Source organism: Theropithecus gelada, chromosome 3 (genome assembly GCF_003255815.1).
Source record: "Theropithecus gelada isolate Dixy chromosome 3, Tgel_1.0, whole genome shotgun sequence".
Lineage (NCBI taxonomy): Eukaryota > Metazoa > Chordata > Mammalia > Primates > Cercopithecidae > Theropithecus > Theropithecus gelada.
In genome coordinates, this window is record NC_037670.1 from 64791252 (window position 1) to 64807226 (window position 15975).

At 42.5% G+C, this 15975-nt stretch overlaps 1 protein-coding gene across 1 annotated transcript in view; it reads right to left on the reverse strand.

Annotated features, from left to right (window-relative positions):
• ABCA13 (ATP binding cassette subfamily A member 13) overlaps positions 1-15975 on the reverse strand; it is a 505863-nt gene that overhangs the window by 353172 nt on the left and 136716 nt on the right. The window contains exons 24-27 of the mRNA XM_025379476.1: positions 15387-15581; positions 12342-12506; positions 11173-11350; positions 8678-8817 (exon numbers count right to left, since the gene is read on the reverse strand). Coding sequence (XP_025235261.1) covers positions 8678-8817; positions 11173-11350; positions 12342-12506; positions 15387-15581 — 678 coding nt within the window. The remainder of the gene's footprint in view (positions 1-8677; positions 8818-11172; positions 11351-12341; positions 12507-15386; positions 15582-15975) is intronic.

Consider the following 15975-nt stretch of genomic DNA (forward strand, 5'->3'; position numbering starts at 1 on the left):
GCCTTGCAGAGTTGAGAAGTGTAGAACTTCTCCTGACACCCCAGAGTGCAGATTCATGGCAATTACCACTCACCTCAGTGATTTTCTCTGCCATACTGTGGGCCATGGTTGTGCTAACTTCAGTAGGGTCTGGATTTCAAGCCTGGATGGGGAAGCTACTTCTAGTTCTGTTTTTTCCTTGGGTTCTCTGCTCCAGCTCTAGGGGCAAGAGTTATTCCCTTTACCTGCCATTGTTGAATTATTTAGAGATCTCTTTACTATTGATAGCCAATCCGACGTTACTCCAACGCCTTTTTATAGTAATAATTATTCACATTAAACTTAACCAGTTTTCTCTTTTCTGCTTGAACCTTGACTGATACATTGGCTAATAACAAAATGGACACTGCACTCAGGAAACAGCAAAAAATGAGATGCCATGAAAAGACCAAAAAGAAAAAGTAATCAGATTTCTTAAATATGTCAAGATCACTGGAAGTACCAAAAGCGACAGTTTTAAGCACACTCTGTATTTTTTGAAAAAGAAAAAAAAAAAACACCTCTTGGGATGTGATGTTGGCAAAGGTATGAAGAAGCCACAGAAGCTAATCTAAGGGCATGAGGCAGGTTAAGGCAGAGATGCCAGTGCTTTGATGCCTCATGTAAGGTAGGGTTCTGCACAATAGTCACAGGGTGGTCATAGTCACCAGTAGGTTCCTGGTTCTCAGTCCTTGGCTCATGTACCCAGCACCAAGCCCTATTTACAGAACGTACCTAGACTACAGGGAAAACTAAAAGTTGGCCATTATGGATCAGTTTTCCTGCCACCAGATGCAAACCATCCTCAGTCTGCAAAAATTTGCTCAGGCACAAATTAGCAGGCCTCCCATCGATAGGCAAGTCTAAGTTACTGCTTCAGTAACTTCAGAGCAAACTATTGTCAGAATAAAAAAGACATTGTTGGTTCTCTGACAGAGGAGGTCTCTAGTGACCAAAGGGAAGGGGAAAGTAACATTTAGCTCAACTTTTAGGGAAAATTTTTAATTAAGAAAGCAATTTGAACCATATCTTCTCCTCCTCCAAATGGCTTTGCAACAAAAATCTTCATACATAAATGCAGTTTAACAAGCTATTTACAAGCAAACACTGTGCATCATTGTACTGTGCTAGGCAGTTAACACAGATGAGTGAGATTGGACCCTGCCCTGGTACATTCCCAGAGAACAAATGCCATGCATTGTGAACATTCAAGGTTCAGTGGGGAATTCATATAGGTCCCGAGGACAGGTGGCTGCTGACAGATGACCTGCAACTGGTTTCCAAGTGCTTCCTACTTTTTTGGTGCTTTTTGTTGTTGTTGTTGTTGTTGTTTTACTATGCAGCCCTATGTTCCTGTAGTAATTAGCATACTAGCCTCCCTGGGCTACTATTTTTCAATATGATTCCATAACCAGCTGCAAAATCATAAGGACAGGGTTTGCAAGTTTCATAGATAGCTCTAATTATTTCCATTTACAAATGGTAAAAGATCATTCCAAAGAGGCACTGTTGTGGGCTAGCTGAATTATGTGCTTTCCAAATTCATACACTGAGGTCTCAACCCTCAGTACTCCAAAACGTGTACTTGTTTGGAAATAGGTCTTTAAAGATCCTATTTAAATCATCAATTAAGTAAAAATGAGATCACTGGAGTGGACTGTAATCCATATAACTGATGTCCTTATAAAAAGAGGAGATTAGGGCACACACACAGAGGGACAACCATGCAAGGACACAAGGAGAAGACGGTTGTCTGCAAGTCAGAGGTCTCAGGAAAAACCAGCCCTGCCAACACCTTGATCATGGTCCTTCAGCCTCCACAACATTGCGAAAATAAATTTCTGTTGTTTAAGTCACTCAATCTGTGGTATTGTGTTATAGCAGCCTGAGAAAACTTATACAGGCTGTATTAGTCTGTTCTCATGCTGCTAGCAAAGACATATCTGAGACTAAGTAATTTATAAAGGAAAGAGGTTTAGTTGACTCACAGTTCCACATGGCTAGGGAAGCCTCATAATCATGGCAAAAGGCAAATGATGATCAAAGTCATGTCTTACACAGCGGCAGGCAAGAGAGCTTGTGCAGGGGAACTCCCATTTATAAAACCTTCAGATCTCATGAGACTTATTCACTCTCACGAGAACAGTACGGGGAAAACTGCCCCAATGATTCAGTTATCTCCACCTGGCCCTGCCCTTGACACGTGGGGATTATTACAATTCAAGGTGAGATGTGGGTGGCGGCACAGCCAAACCATAGCACAGGCAGTATATCTAAGACTTCAAAATAATACACTGGGCCTGAATTCCAGCTCTGCCACTTGCGGAGTGTGTGTGACCCTGGACAAGCTAACTTATCCTCTCTCAACCTTGGTTTTCCTAGCTATACAATGGGGATATTAGCACCTACCTGCAGTGGTGGTTGTGAAGCATACGTGAGATAATCCACATGTGGTGCCTGGTCCAGGCTCAGTAAATGAAATTAATGACCATGGGAGATAATCTTCTTGATGGCACTCACTACTGCTAAACTCAGACAAAGCTATTGCAGATCTGCAAAGCTAAGACCTGGCTCTGGCAGGTGGCAGAGGGCTTGGCATATAGTCTACTCTATCTCCCTTGTATATTTAACACCAGAATGTCTTTGGCTCAAGTGGGTACAAGAGTCAAATAATTATTGTTCTTTAACTTATTCAGTAGCCACTGCTGAAGGTATTCCTAGCATTCTTCTAGGCACTGGGGATGGTGGTCAAGAAGACAGACAAGCTCCCACCCCTCATGAAGCTTGTATTACAGCAGGAGACAAATAATAAACAAGTACACCTATAAGTCAATGAGATAATTTCAAGTAGTGATAAAGCAAGAAAACAACTCCACTGATAATCGCCAAAGACTAGGAAAAAACCCACCTGCCCTTTAGTGGGTGAATGGATGAACAAACTGCAGTGAATCCACACCACAGAATACCACTTGGCAATAAAGAGGAGGCAACTGCTGATACACACAATGACCTGGGTGAATCGCAGCCCTTGTACTGAGCAAAAGAGACCACTTTCAAAGTTACAGATGATGATTCCATTATAGGGCATTCTCACAAAGAAAAACCTATGGTGACAGAAAACAGATGGGTTTAGGGTGGGAAGACAGTGTGATTACCAAGGGACAAAATGAGGGATTTGGTGTGGGCTCGGGCAATGGAACTGTTCTGTGTACTGATCCAGACAAATGTGAGAGCTGTTGACCGAAAAAAAAACCTGCCGAACTTACTCTATGTTAATGTAAAAACAAAGCAAAAACACACAGTGCCTGTCAGGGGGTGCTTGAAGAGAGAAGATACTTCTTAAGAAGGTTGGAGGATGAGCTCCAGGAACAAAGAAGGCAAGAGAAAGACAGCTGGAGCCCCCCACAGCTGGAACTTGAGGTAGGAGCACTGGCTGCCCTGGGCATTGAGAGGACAGGGAAAGAGGGCTTGGGGAGAGATGTGGCTTGGCTGCCTGGGTCACTGCTGGTGGCCCCTCTCTGATCTCTGCCACCTGCTGAGGCCAGCCTGAAAGAAGGAAGGACCTCTCCAACACAGTGGTCAGGTGAAGACATGCCTCTCAGGCACACTGGATCTCAAGGAAGTGTGGCATTTAAATTCCAGATAGGTGTGGGCTGCTGCCATGTCTGCAGTGATACACAAGGTTACTGAAGAGCTTTGCCGTCTTGAGCAGCATGGGAAGACTTGGAAACAAACGTAACTATCAGAGTCCCTCCTCTGCGGATGGCTTCCAGACAGAGGATCAGGCAGGTGCCCACGGTAGGGCTGCCATTTTATGGGACCTGCTCTGGGTCCTGATTGATGTTATACATACAGACATACGATGCCACAAAGCCAAATATCTAACACTCCACTGCTTGGGGCTCCTAAGAAAATGTAATTCTCTATTTCCTGTAGCTGATCCAGTTTTTATCCACTGGGGATGGTGAAAAGAGAACAAAGTCTTAAAATCGCCTGCTGACAGCTGACAGTGGCTCCCTGTTCAAACAGCATCTTCTGAGGGATTCAGGCTCTTTGGGGTGAATGTTCAAACACCCTGATGTTCTCCAGGGGCAGCCTGGTGACAGTCAGGGGTGGAGGGCCCAGGCCTCCCACAGCCATGTGCCTCATCTGCCTATCTGTGGTGCTGCCAAGGCCCACATCTTACCTGGAACCTCGGGGTCTGGCACTGGCTTCTCCCTTGCTGCTTCCTTCTCACCTCAGCTCCTGCTTTCTGAGTCTCAGCCATCTCCTCTGCCAGCCTGGCCTAGGCCAGCTCGGTGGTGAGGCCACCTCGCTCTCATGGCAGCTGGTTCATAGCAGGTCCCCAAGGCCTGCTGGCTCAGGACATGGACGTCAGGGAAATCTGGCTCCCTTCTACTCCATGCTCAGAGACACTAACTCAGGTATCCTTCCTCTGCTCAGCCACACTGCTAGGAGCACATGCTAGCTCAGGGCCGGCCTACACAGGGACTATCCCCCAAGACACATGGGTAGGGCCAACGCCCTCAGCTTGCAGCTCCTCTATCATCCCATAGCTCCTGTTTGGGACCGTCACCAGGAGAGGAGAAGCCAGGATGCCCACCTGACCACTAACTTCCTCTACTTTCATCCCTCTCTTCCCAGGGACTCCCACCTGCTCCCAGCTGGCTGGGGTTTCTCAACCTCAGCACCACTAACATTGTAAACCAGATCATTGTTTGTTTGGGGGTGGGGGCTGTCCTGTGCATTGTAGGATGTTTAGGAGCATCCCTGGCCTCCAGCCTCCAGATGCCAGCAGCGCCTTCTACGTGTGACACTAAAAATATCTTCAGATACTGTCACACGTGCCCAGTTGGGTAAAATTTCTCCGACCCCACCCTGGTTGGAACCACTGGCCTCTACCATCTCTTTCTTCTTTCTGAAGTGACATCTGTCTTCCCCACTCCCCAGAGGCAACAATGGCAGAATGCATTTCTTTGAATAACATTTTTAGGGGAGGAGATCCCATTGGTTTACTATTTTCTGAATATTATTTCTGGTATTTTTTCCACTTCCAAATGGCACTGAGAGAGAGTTATGATTTAGCCCAGTTTCACAAAGGAAGGCACTCAGCACGACAGTTCAAATAACTTGGCCAAAGGGAGAGAGCTAGATGAAAACAAGACGGTCCGCTTTCATGGGCTTATACATCCCGTAGAAGCCCAAACTAAACCACTTTGGGGAGCAGGGGCCTAGAATGTGCCTCGTGATTCTCACTGAAGTATCATTTCTGGCATGCTACTTATTCTTGGGAAAACAATATATCCTTTTATCTGTTTTTCTTTCATAGCCTCCGTTCAAGCTCACATTGTGTCTACACATCGTTCTTCAATTTTTCATCAGCCTAGGCCAAAACCGAACACAACTCTGACCTACAAAATAAAAAGAGCATACTAATGCATTGGAGGAATCTCTTGACCAATAACATGGAAATACCATCAATTCCTTTGCAAATACTGAGTCTGACACCCTTACAAGTATAAGTTAAATTAACTCCTGTTAAAATAGTTGATCAAGAAGCTGTTAAGCTAAGACGGCTGTAGCACCTTGAGTTCCTATGTAAGCAAACCAAAACCCAGTGCAACACAAACAGTAAAACAAAAGTTAAGACTAACCAATCAGAAACCTCCAACTAACCTCCAACTAGGGACTTTCGACTTTAACAAATATATTTTCTCTCTCTTGCTGCAGCAAACACTTTATATATGCTTCTTCTATTACCCCATATCCCACGCCCCAACATGGTCAGTGGAGGGTTGAATTGTCTAGCATTGCCTAATTCATGAATAACCGAATGCTCAAATAAACTTACTGAAATTTTCATGTCCCTAAGTTTATCTTTTAACACTCTCTAGAAATTTTGGCCATCATTTTTTTTTCTGGTTCATGAAAGTGCTTGACTTCTACTGTCTTTAAGGCTGATAGATGGAGGTGCACACAGCTCCGTGGAAGGGTATGGATGGATGTGATGGGTGCAAGTGTCCAGGGCGGGGGATATCAGAGCCCAGAAGGGGTAAGGCCTTACTAATGGTCCCTGAGTAATTCTGATGCATCCCCCATGAAGAGCCATCGCCCAGATGACTGAAAATCACAGATCTACTCAAGTCTTTCATGTCAGAGACAGAGAAGAGTCCTTCAAAGAGAACGCAATAAGCCTAAGGTCACAGAGAGTTAGGAAAACGGGGACCAAAATCCAGCCTTCCAACACACACACACGTTTCTTACCACAGCATCATGCTTCTGGGTACCACCTGTGCTGTTACAAGTTAAACCAAATGAAATTACCAACTTTTATAGATTTTTTTTCCTGCAAAAATGGCAACTTCAGATGGTTCCACCTAACAAGAAGTAATGGAGAGAAAAAGACCATGTCTTAAATAATTTATAGCATGGGCCACTCCAACACTGTAGATAATATTGCTTCACATAGCCCAAGTGGCAAAGCTACAAGCATCTCCCGGCTCTGCAGGACTTTAGACCATGAGTCTAATGACTAGAAACAATTTTCATAAAACCAAATAGCCGTGGCTGACTGCTAGGATAATTCATTCCAGGTACAATGCCAAAAAATCAGCTTTATAAGTGCAAAACCAGGACACCTGCATACAAAGCTGTTAGCCATTTTAAATAAGTGAAAAAGACATCAACTCTTAACATTGCCTGTAAGATCTAAAAGGGGCTAAGCAAGAACCAGTGAAGTCTGGTGATTTTTCAAAAATTCTCATCCTTCTCAGAACACACATGTGGGGCTTAGCACCTCCCCACACCTCTGTCCAGGCCCAAAGTCCTCCCATCTCCACTTCACAGGGGCTTATACAACCCGTCCTTCCAAGTGCTTTGCCCAGTCTTTCTTTCCAGGGAGACCAGCTGCCCCACCCAGCCTGTGCCTCTGCTGCACTGAATGGTCCTTACAGCATAGTATATCTAAATTATTTCTTCAGCTATTTGCCTTCTCTTCCCCACAATAGGGTGAGCTCTTTAAAAGCAGAGATCATCATACTAATTGTTATACCGCAGAATACAGCATAATATGCAATGCTGTACTCATATATTAATAATATTAACATAATAATATAGCATACCATTTTTTAAAGTCATGGCCTATTTTTAAATTTTGAATTTAAAATAGAGCTGTGATATGGAGCCATTTTCTGTGAAATTCCTTAAATATCCAAAACCCTAAAAAACTTACTACACTAAGGAAATTCGAATAATGGTGCAGAGGCTCCAGTCCTGGGACGGTAGCTGTGAGGCCAGAGGTCCTGCCCAACAGAACAGCTCACACCAAGCATATATGGCGATCAATGCTGTTCCATGTGAGAGTACAGACTTTAGGCAAATACCCTTCCAAAAGGACACTTCCAAGGTTTTTTTTAGAAAGTAGAAAGACTACGCCTCTACGAAAAAACAAAACAAAACTAAAAAGTTAGCAGGGCGTGGGGGCACACACCTGTAATCTCAGCACTTCGGGAGACTGAGGCAGGAGAACTGCTTGAGCCAAGGAGTGCAAGTTTGCAGTGAGCTATGATTGCACCACTACACTCCAGTCTGGGTGACAAAGCCAGACTCCGTCTCTCCAAAAAACAAAACAAAGCAAAAATTTAAAACATTAAATAAATGTTTTAAAGTTCAAATACCATTCAGAGTAGGCAGAGGTAAATGCAGCCCCTGAGGTAGGTGGCAAAGTGGGAAAGGGAACTTACAGGAAATAGTGCTGTGACCTCACACGGCAACCATGGGTCAGGAGCATGAAACTCGTGAAGGCAAGTTTGATAAAAAATGACTTAACTGCTTATATGATCCCCTGCCATATGATCACAGTTTCCAGGTTATTAATACTACTTGAGGCTTGGAAGTTTAACATGAATAGTACAGATATCTTCTCTTCTGTGTTTGACAATAAGACAAAATTATTCCTATGTCTTTGGTAAAATGTCCCCTTTCCAGGTGCCCAGCTGGCAAGAAAAGACTCCAGGAAAATACAACACAATTATTTAAAAAGAAATTGCAAATACTAGTAATAACAAATCCTGCAGTAAACAGATTTGAGAGGTTAAACAATGTAAGAAAAGGAAAATAAGCAGAGCCATCTAGTGTCTAACTTCCTCTTGGGTAAACCCTGCTTTGGTGTCTTCATCTCACCTTATTCTCCAAAGGATGAAGCAAAACCTCACAGTGAATTCAGAAACATCACTAACCAAAATACTAACTAACTGCTAATACATCAGTTTGTATGTACCATGTCTGATTCTTTCTTAATTGTTGGATGCACCAGGCAAAACAGATTAGCATTTGTTCTCCAAGTTTTCCTGGAATTACTCCAAACAGTCCTCCTCTCAGTCTCATTGTCCTTGACTTTTAAAATTAGAGTTCTGTAAGTTCACTGCATTAATTATTCTAAATAACAACCCCAACCCCCAAAGTGTCCTCTAAGGGAAGGAGTCAGCAAATCCAGATTTAACAACAACAATGACAGGAAAAACACTCAGGCTAAAATGAAATAGATCCAACACAAGAGCTTTTTACATAATCCAAGGCGCATAATAATTATGTCAGACATTTTTAAAGATTCCTTCCCGATTTAGGAAGGTCTATATGATTCTCATTCATTTTAACTTACCTTTTGAATGACCTTGTTAATTTCTGGAGTGTTTGGTGTATATAGTATTTTTCCATGCAATATGGGTTTTAGGAAGGTCCACACCAAAGCACCATTTGGCAATTGTAGAATTTCCTGATAAAGCTTCAAGCAAAATGGTGCTGTTGCAATTAGAAAGAGAAAAAATACATTACTAATGATACACAATGCCTAGGTTAATAGGGAAATACATTCACATATCCAGGATGCCTCATTTTCAATGATAGACATATTTTTTTCTGACACGACTCTGAACTTTGGGGGTGCTATAGTTTGAATGCCTGACCTCCCAAACCTTAAGCTGAAATTTGATCCCCAGCGTTGGAGGTGGAGCCTAACAAGAGGTCTTTAGATCATGGGGGCAGATCCCTCATGAATGTTTTGGTGCCACTGTCATAGTAATGAGTGTAGTTCTCACTCTATTAGTTCCCAAGAGAGCTGCTTGCTAAAAAAACAAACATACACAAAAACAGCCTGGCACCTCCCTCCTCCCCTTCTCTTGCTTCCTCTCTTGTCCTGTGATCTCTGCACATGGCAGCTCCCCTTCCATTTCTGCCATGAGTGGAAACAGCCTGAGGCCTCACCAGAAGCAGACACTGGTGCCATGCTTCTTGCATAGTCCATAGAACTGTGAGCCAAACAAACCTCTTTTCTTTACAAATTACCCAGCATGTGGTATTCCTTTATAGCAACACCAAATAAAGACAGGAGGTAAAACAAGATTTTTTTCCCTGTTACAGTTTTCAGCAGCTCTCATCTCATAAGAAACTTCATGATACTGTGTTCACTTAAGTGACTTCAAAGGCAGGAAAGAATGACTTACATTTTCAAACTAAGTAATCAAAAAGAGTGTTAAATAATGACATGGACACTTGAAAATGAAAACGACAATTAGAAAAATAAATCTGGTTTTTCATCAAGAAAATTCTCATTTCAACAGTCACAATATTGAGACCAGAACTGAGCTCTTCTTATGAAGTCAGCTTTACAAGTTACTACTGAATTGTCTTTAATGAACCCATGCAGAACTATCAAACTTACTAATTTTGACATATTAAATTGCCTTATTTTCACGCAAGTGCTTAATCCCTCTTGGTGGCTCTCATGAGTCTTGTGATACTAGTTGATTTCAATTAAAGATTTACTTAGCTAAATTGTCTAAATCAATGGTTACCTGATGAGGGTAGATATTTCATCACCATAATGAGTAGGAACTAAATCTTACAAGGTTTTAAGCTAGCGAGGAATACTTCAGTATAACTATTTCTTTACCCATCTAGAGAACATTTAAAATGAAAATATTATTTTAGCTTTATAAGAATAAAATGAAAATATTATCTTAGATTTGATACTGTGATTTATAAATACTCAAGGTATGATTGTTGTGGTTGTTTTAAATGTTACTTTCATCTTCCCAAACTCCCCATTTGAAAGGAAAAAATATTATTTGACAAGTACAATAAAATTGATGGAAATACTTCCCTCTAAAGTATAAATTAAGAATATGACTACATAATACATTTTTAAACCATTAATTATAGAAGTTGTTCTTACTGAAATTTAATGACTTACTCTTTACATTACAAGCTTAATATGAACAGGAGCAATTTTACTGCAGGAAAAAAGCACAGTCATGATATGTACAAAACTAAAAATTTTAACTCAGAAATCCCGACATGGGACCTACAGAAACTATGAGATGACAGATGTGTGTTGTCTTACACCATTAAGTGTGCAATGATTGTCATGCAGCATAGAAAATGAATACACTAGGATGCATTTATACCCTTATGCTAAGGCGCCAATACTCGTCAACTCCATTGCATCTCACAACAAGCTTATAAGCTAGGTGCTACTGTTTCCATGTTATAAATGAAACCAACATGATGCAGACACATAAAACAACGTGACCAAAAATGCACAACTGATGGAGCTGAACTGTCTAAACCCCAAAACCTCACCAGCATGTTTATTCTGCCTTACTAATAAAAACGTTTCCACTTAAATTGGGGCCAAAAAATTACATATTAATTTGCATTCATTTGTACCTATCGTGCATATTCACTTGTACCTGAGCTTCACAGAGAGCAAATTTGGAGGTGGCCACAGACAAGTTCTCTTCATTATTATAATATAGCTATTTGCATGGACCAAAGCAGTGCTCATGGTGTTTTTGCCTGGACCCTCACCAATACTGGGTAGCCTGGGAAACCAATAGGGTTGGGGTTTCAGGTGTTTTAGACACTTCCTTGGTGACACAGTTCCTTAGTGACCCAGGTGAGAGGATTTGTTTGTGCTCAAAGGCACTAGGACTGTTCAAAGTCAGCTGCCATGCCAGCATTTGGGGAGGTGGAAGCAGAAGATTTATGTATATAGCAACCTTATACACAGACAGAATACTTAGTATAAAGTAGGCCCAATTATCAAGATACAAATGAATCTAAACACATATATATATTACTACTATCCTATCTTACTTGAATCTTCAGGGATGTTGAATTTTTCTTTGTCATCTTCCAAGAGTTCGTTAACTCTGGGCAAATTAATGAACATATTAGAATTGCTAAGGAATGATGCTTGGTCCTTGCAAACCAACTTCATCACAGACTGGAAAGAACCAAAGGCTGAACTTCTGGCCTGGACATTTTGTGAAACCTGAGAAAATAAGAAAACTAAATTGCAACTACATTGTGACTTAAAACAATTCTTTCACATACTTCTGAAAGTCTAGTTCCTTCCTCCACTGAATGTACAAGATATTCAACAAGTCAAAAGAATCGAATGTCTGCTTTAGAGTTTTCTGTCCTGGGATACCTTTTGAAACACTACGGTAATTTTTCTGGCCAACATACCTGGTAGAAGAGGGAAATGTCATACCTACACACACACACACACACACACACACAGAGGTAAGGCCTTACTATTTGTCCAGTAATAAATTATTAATCCGTAAAATATCACTAATTCAGACTAATTACTAGTCTTAATGTGTGTCTATGCTACCAAGATATCCAGATATTTTATAGCTATACAAATTATCTATCACATGATGGACTTACAATATGTCTCCATGGCAGCTCTGAGAACATTGTTATCTTGCTCCTCATCCTGCACCTCCAACCCTAAAAATTCCACACTCCTCCTCATTCGTGCCCAGTCAGTTCCATCCCAGGCAAAGAGGGTTCAAGCAAAACCTAATATCAAGCCACTAAACTAAATCAAGTTTGTGTTTGCATTTGCAATAAATGATTTGTAATTTGTAAACCAATTATTTATAAGGAAATAAATGTTTTAAGGTTTTTGAAAGCAATTTGCTCTCTGAATTAAGTTAAACAGGCCCTTGAAATCTCATCTGTGCAATAATTGAGTTAGTAATTTCTTACTTCATAGATAATGCATGTACTATCCCAATCTCCACACTGGCGGAATGTGGATCAACAGTGTCAGTTTCATGCAGTTTTTGGAGAGATGCCAGGTCTTATTCTATGTTATGCTGTTGCTTCCAGAGATATGAAGAGGTACTTCCATTCCGGTATTTTGCTTTCTAATGCAAATTTTAGATGTGGGAAGATAAAGGAAAAAAGGGGCAAATACAAAGAAGGGGCAAATTTGAGTATTTCCCTAGGGACAAAGATGAAGCACACACCTGTTGAAAGTCCAGTGTTTCTAGCAAGGCAGTGATTTTAAATGTGTGAAGAAACCCAGGAAGATGCTCAAAGATGTGCTGGGCTTTGGCAAGCAAGGAGCTGAGGCTGGAAACTACATCCAACAAGGAGTTGAGCAAGTCATTTGCTTCAGAAGGCATCAGAGTCTAAAGGACAAAACAAAAACAAAACAAAACAGCATGAAATAACCAACACTGTATTTTTACCCTCACAAGCATCTTTTGAGCTGGGAAAACTTGTTTATTTGATTATTTTCTGTCTCGAACTTCAGAGACGCCTTTGCTGTACTATACGACAGTCCTCTTCGTTGGAGTATATATAGCTCAGGTGTTTTGGAGCTCACTGAATTGCACTAGCATTGTTAAAATGTAAACTAGAAACAAATGTGATCTATCATTAAAATTCAAATCATTTGTCAAATATTTCTTTGTATCTTTGTAGTGACCAAGGTGGAAATTTGAGAAGAGGCTCAAAATACAAGCAGTCCTTATATGTGAAGCAATTTACATTAATCTACTGCTTTACTGTATTCATAACATTCACACATCATCTCAGTCCTCCTAATACCTTGCGGATGTCCAATATAGTGTTCATTTTGTGGATGAGAAAACTGGGGCTTGAAGAGACTAAAAGTCTTCCTGAAGTCTCACAGTTAGAAAAGTTTAGGGATGGGAATTTAACCCCGATTCTTTAAAAATGTCAGTACCCTTTGAAGCTTACTTATGCTATAACCAACTGAAATGCTCTGTATCTTACATGTTTTTTGTTTTTCGTTTTTTGTTTTTTGCATATTCTCAGTTCTACACTGGAAGCAGGGCAGGGCTTTTCTTCTGTCTTGATCATTTATGTAGCTACTGGGAATAAAATAGCAACAGGAAATATTAGTTGCTCGATAAATATTTGTTGGATGAATGGATAAATGAGGAAATGCCAGCTCTTTGCACAGAGCAGGGAAAATCACAGCTAATTTCCACCGACGGTCATTTGCATACTGAATTTTCTGTTTTCCAGGCTGGGGCAGAGGAACCCAATTGTCACTGCTTCTTATTTTTGCTCATTAGTGTTCTAGCTGCTAGCTCTGCAGATGACTTCCAGGGCTCCGAGATCACAGCTCCATCCTTCACAGAGGCACTCTGCTTCTAATGATGGAGTTCTGTCCGTTCATACTACAAAGACAACTCTAGCAGGAGAAATGGTGTGTAACTTTTGTCACTTTTTCTACTCATCTTTCTAATTACAGCTGCCCTTTAAAAAAGTGGCACACAGTGATTGGTTCCTGACTTATAGTGGGGAGTGACAGAGATCCAGCGCAGCTCCAACAGACCAGATTGATGTGCCAAATTAATATAGCAAATTGTGCTTTGCTGAAGGCTTCAGAAATTCATTGTCAGCTGAGTGAATCAGAAAGTACATGGACTTGGGAGTCAGCTGCACCTGCATGTGACCCTCACATGGAGGTGGGGCTGCCCTAGCATCCTGAGCAATATCTCGTATTTAATCAACTTTCATAAAGCCTTGCACATAGAAGGTACCTGAAAAACAAGTGCTGTTGTTATTAATGATGATGTCATTTTCACTGTGTCTGGGACACTGAATCTAACCCACTATCTTATCCTTCAAAGGAATCTTGGTACAGATGATGGCCCTTGTCGAAGTAATTATGTGGGCCTCTACAAGCACTTACTTCAACTCGGGGACCTTTGTGCACATAACAAAGTGGCCACTAAAGTACCATCGTGCCAGTGGGAGCTCTGTTTCCCACAAGGCAAACTGCAAAGTTGGAAGAGAGGCTGTGGTGAGCAAAGGCAGAGCTAAACCATAAGCACGTTAGCAAGAAATATGAATTCCACCAAGATAGAGGTGGGTTTGCAAATTATGGGGACGCAAGAAATGTTTATCCTCCTCTTTATGGGTTTAAAATGTAATCGTTCTGAAAACGAATATTTGTTCTCTGTGTGTGTGTGTGTGTGTGTGTGTGTGTGTTCCAACATATACCCCCTGGACTCTTGAAGTAATAGAAAGTAAGGAAATCATGTGTGGCTGAAATGGCAGATCTACCCTTTGCTGACTCTAAAACTGTTCTCCCAGACTCGGGGTGCCTACAGCCACCTTACCATACTACAAACCCTGCAGCCCCTCTAATGAACCTAGAGGTTATGAAATACTTCCCTAAAGGGAAAACAATGGTACTTGGAGCAAGATCAATGCCTAAGGGTAGGAAGGGAAGCTTCTGGAAACTTAAGTAAAGATTCAAAGAGTGGAGGCCAGAAGGAGGAGAAACTTCTGGAAGGGGCAGCTTGAGAGGAGTGAGCTGTGGTTGGGAGCTGGGTCACCTTTACATGGGTTCTGGGCCCGTCTGGAAAGTGCTGGGCCTCCTCACTTCCCACTCTCCACTCTCTCCTGCCGACATCATCGTCTTTGGCCTCCTCCAGCCCCTCCCTGCCCTCACACTGCTGCTTGTCAGAGGATCACAGGGCAAGTACAGAGCCAGCACACACAGGGAATTGGGCTTCCTGTGCTGCCAACCCCTCCACATTCTCTCCAGCACGGGCCCTGGCAGAGCTGGATGCTTCCTGTTGACTGATAGAACCTTGGTGCGGGGAGCAGCACCTAACTTGGGCCGCTCAGGAGTGGACCATGCACAATCCCAGCCTCCTCAAACATGCTCCAGGGAGGTGGCCCTTACAGAGGAGAGAACCCCTGGCATTAGGAAGCGGTGGTGCGTTTTTGCAGTGGGTCCTTCCACAATGAGCATGGAGACCACCAAAAACTCTGTCCCAATGCCCTGACACCTGTCTCCAAGGGCCCCCTGAAGGCTCTCCTGAACATCCCTTTATTACAACAAAGTCTTCTTGAGCCCCACCCTGGAGTCAGCAGACAGGTGACACTAGAGGCTGGTGGAGGCCACTGCAGAGTGGCCGGGTGCTCCTCTCCCACTGCAGCACCCCCAGGACTACCCTACTTATCTGCAGCCACCACAGCAGACTCCTGCAGAGGACCGCCCCGAGCCAGCATGCTCCCCATACCTTGTAAATGAAAGCTCGCACATCCAGGTTTTGACTCAGCAACACAATCAGAAGATATACTTTTGACGCCGGCAGGCCACAGAGTTCCTGCGTCGCGATCCGAGATTTTTCCCCTTTGGGAAATGTCAGCAGGAGACGAAGGATTTCATGATCACACTTTCCAGACAGAGCTACGGTGAGGGCACTGAAGAGAACCTGTTTCAAAGCACAGAGATCAGAAGTGAGGATACCTATGACATCGTGTGCTTCACCACCTCAGGCTGGAGCTTCATCAGCATGGAGTCACCCAAGACTGGGTTTCCCGGCTCCAGGGACTGACCTGCAGATGCGGGGAGCCCAAACTGTGGTTCGATTCTCAACATTTTGATGGAAATGTTTCTGAAGTGTCCACATCATTCTCTGACTTCTTATAAAATTTGCCCTCGCTTGGGGTCTTTGGATCACCCTTCTGAAACTCTGTCCCTCTGCTCTCCACGAGGCTCACTCGAATGCCCACCAAGCCCCCGACCCTCCGACGCCAGCCTCGTAGTTAGCATCTGTGTCTTGTTTGTCTGATATTAAGTCTTACCCTGGGCTTTCAGTGTATCAG